The sequence below is a fragment of the Dipodomys ordii genome, unplaced genomic scaffold (assembly GCF_000151885.1).
Source record: "Dipodomys ordii isolate 6190 unplaced genomic scaffold, Dord_2.0 Scaffold66, whole genome shotgun sequence".
NCBI lineage: Eukaryota > Metazoa > Chordata > Mammalia > Rodentia > Heteromyidae > Dipodomys > Dipodomys ordii.
Window position 1 is genome coordinate 2,614,701 of NW_012267282.1, and position 2,279 is coordinate 2,616,979.

The 2,279-nt window shown below is 50.6% G+C and overlaps 1 protein-coding gene across 1 annotated transcript in view; it reads left to right on the plus strand.

The window, feature by feature from the left end:
• The first annotated feature begins 1,898 nt into the window (after positions 1-1,898).
• The window catches only part of Dhx37 (DEAH (Asp-Glu-Ala-His) box polypeptide 37), a 19,718-nt gene continuing 19,337 nt past the window's right edge, over positions 1,899-2,279 (plus strand). The window contains exons 1-2 of the mRNA XM_013023046.1: positions 1,899-1,937; positions 2,061-2,268. Coding sequence (XP_012878500.1) covers positions 1,899-1,937; positions 2,061-2,268 — 247 coding nt within the window. The remainder of the gene's footprint in view (positions 1,938-2,060; positions 2,269-2,279) is intronic.

The window sequence follows — 2,279 nt, forward strand, 5'->3', positions numbered from 1 at the left end:
CGAAATGGCCCCGCCCCGCGACGCTCGCCCCGCCCCCTAGAGGGCCCCGCCCCGATACGGCCCCGCCCATCGCTGGATACCTCCTCGCTGGCTCCGCCCAGCGCGGGCACCTCTGGCCCCGGCCGCACTGTGTTTGCCCCGACCTCCGGCCTTCCTGTAAGGTTTTTACTACCCAAGTGACCTCTCCTTTTAAAATATACACGTTTGGGGCTGGGAAGGTGGCTCAGTGGTAGAGCGCTTGCCTTGCATGCCTGAGGCCCTGGGTTCACCACATAAGCAAAAAAGAAAGAAGCCGGAAGTGGCACTGTGGCTCAAGTGGTAGAGCACTAGCCTTGAGCTGAAGAGCTGAGGGACAGTGCCCAGGCCCAGACTTCAGGCCCCACGACCAGACACAAAAATAAAAATTAAAATATACACATGTATAACCTATTATGCAATGCTATATGTAACTATGTATAATATACCATACACATGTGCACGTGTATATATGTGTGTTGCGAGCAGTGGCTCACGCCTGTAATCCTAGCTACTCAGGAGGCTGAGATCTGAGGATCACTGTCCAGCCCAGGCAGGAAAATCTGTGAAACTCTGATCTCCAATGAACCACCAGAAAACCGGAAGTGGCGCTGTGGCTCAAGTGGTAGAGCGCTCGCCTTGAGCCGAAGAGCTGAGGGACAGCGCCCAGGCCCAAAGTTCAAGCCAGGTGACTTGGAAAAAAAAAAATTTAAGACCCACCACATCAAATGTAATGCATTCTAAAGGAGTAATACTTCTGAAGGAGTCCAGGAAACAGCACCCCAAGTACGCAGGATTTGGGGAAGCACAGGCACAGAGCAGGGCTTCCTGTGAGCTGGAAGGAACTCGTTTATCCACTGAGTCCTCTTTATGCACCTTAGCACAGGCCAGTCCCTATTCTATCCTCTACCACCGAGGAACAACTTGATCTGCACTGAAGACCTCTGTCTCCCGGATTCTTCCTCCAGGATCCTGGATCTAGCCATGATGAAAACTTGACTCTCACCCTTCTTGCTCTTTTGTGCGCATGCACAAAATTAAAGCTATTTTTCTCCTGTTATCTTCTATATCTGTTTCATAAACAATAATTTATCCAAACTTCAGAAGGTAGAAATTATTATCTCCCTTACATATGTAAATCAAAATGGCCTGTTCTTAAATTGAAAACCCTTGGGCTGGGAAGGTGGCCCAGTGGTAGAGCAATTGCCTTGCATGCCTGAGCCCCTGGGTTTGTTTTCCCCAGAACCACATAAGCAGAAAGAAAAAAGCTGGAAGTGGCACTGTAGAGCGCTAGCCTTGAACTGAAGAGCTGAGGGACAGCGCCCAGGCCAGGCCCAGAGTTCAGGCCCCACGACCAGACTCCCCCCCCCAAAAAAAAAAGAAACCCTCGACTCATTTTTATTCTTTTTTCCCCTTTTTTTCTTTCCTTTTTCATCTATTTTGTTTGTTTTTGCAGTGTTGGGGATCAGACCTGGGGCCTTGCTCAGTTCTCATATCTCGGGCTCCTGAGAAGCAAGGATGACAGATGGGAGCCGGCAGCATGAACTGTACTAGTTATTTTGAAATACACACGCGGTTCTTGCTACCCTACAGGGGTGTAGAACATGAAGTTATTCTTCCTGTCCAGCTGCACCCCAGGATCACTGACTATCTCTCTGGGTCCCTTTTCTTCCGGGTGTTATTTTTTTCTTTTTTGAATGTGGGAGGGAATGTATACACTATCCTTATCATTTCTAAAATTCTGAACTTTTGTGACAGGATTTAACTTCATCTCTTTGTGATATAATTTAAATGTTCACCTAAAGGCATTCGTATTTTTCACAGAAAAGAAAACGGTGGTGCGATCTAACTGTTCGAGCTGCAAGATAATTACAGCCTCGGAAATGCATTACTTCCGAGAGCACCTCGGCCGACCTGACGCGGTAATGAGCGCTTTAAGCTAATAAACGCTTTCTTCTTTTAGATCTTTTGTCTGGGATGGAAATATTTTATGCTTTCTTACTAGGCAACGAGCACTGCGAGTCCCGCCCTCCTCATTTAAATAGACCACGCCTCATGCCGACTTCGCCGTGCGAGGCCCCGCCCCCAAGCTCCGCCCCCGCCGCGGCGAGCGCAAGTCTCGCGAGAGCGGACCCCGGAAGTCTCGCGGGCGGATCCGGGTCTGGGACCCCACGTGGGCTGGGCCTGGGATCCGAGCCGCGGGGTCCGTGGCGGGATCGGCGCGGCTGCCGGCGCCATGGGGAAGCTGCGCCGGCGCTACAACG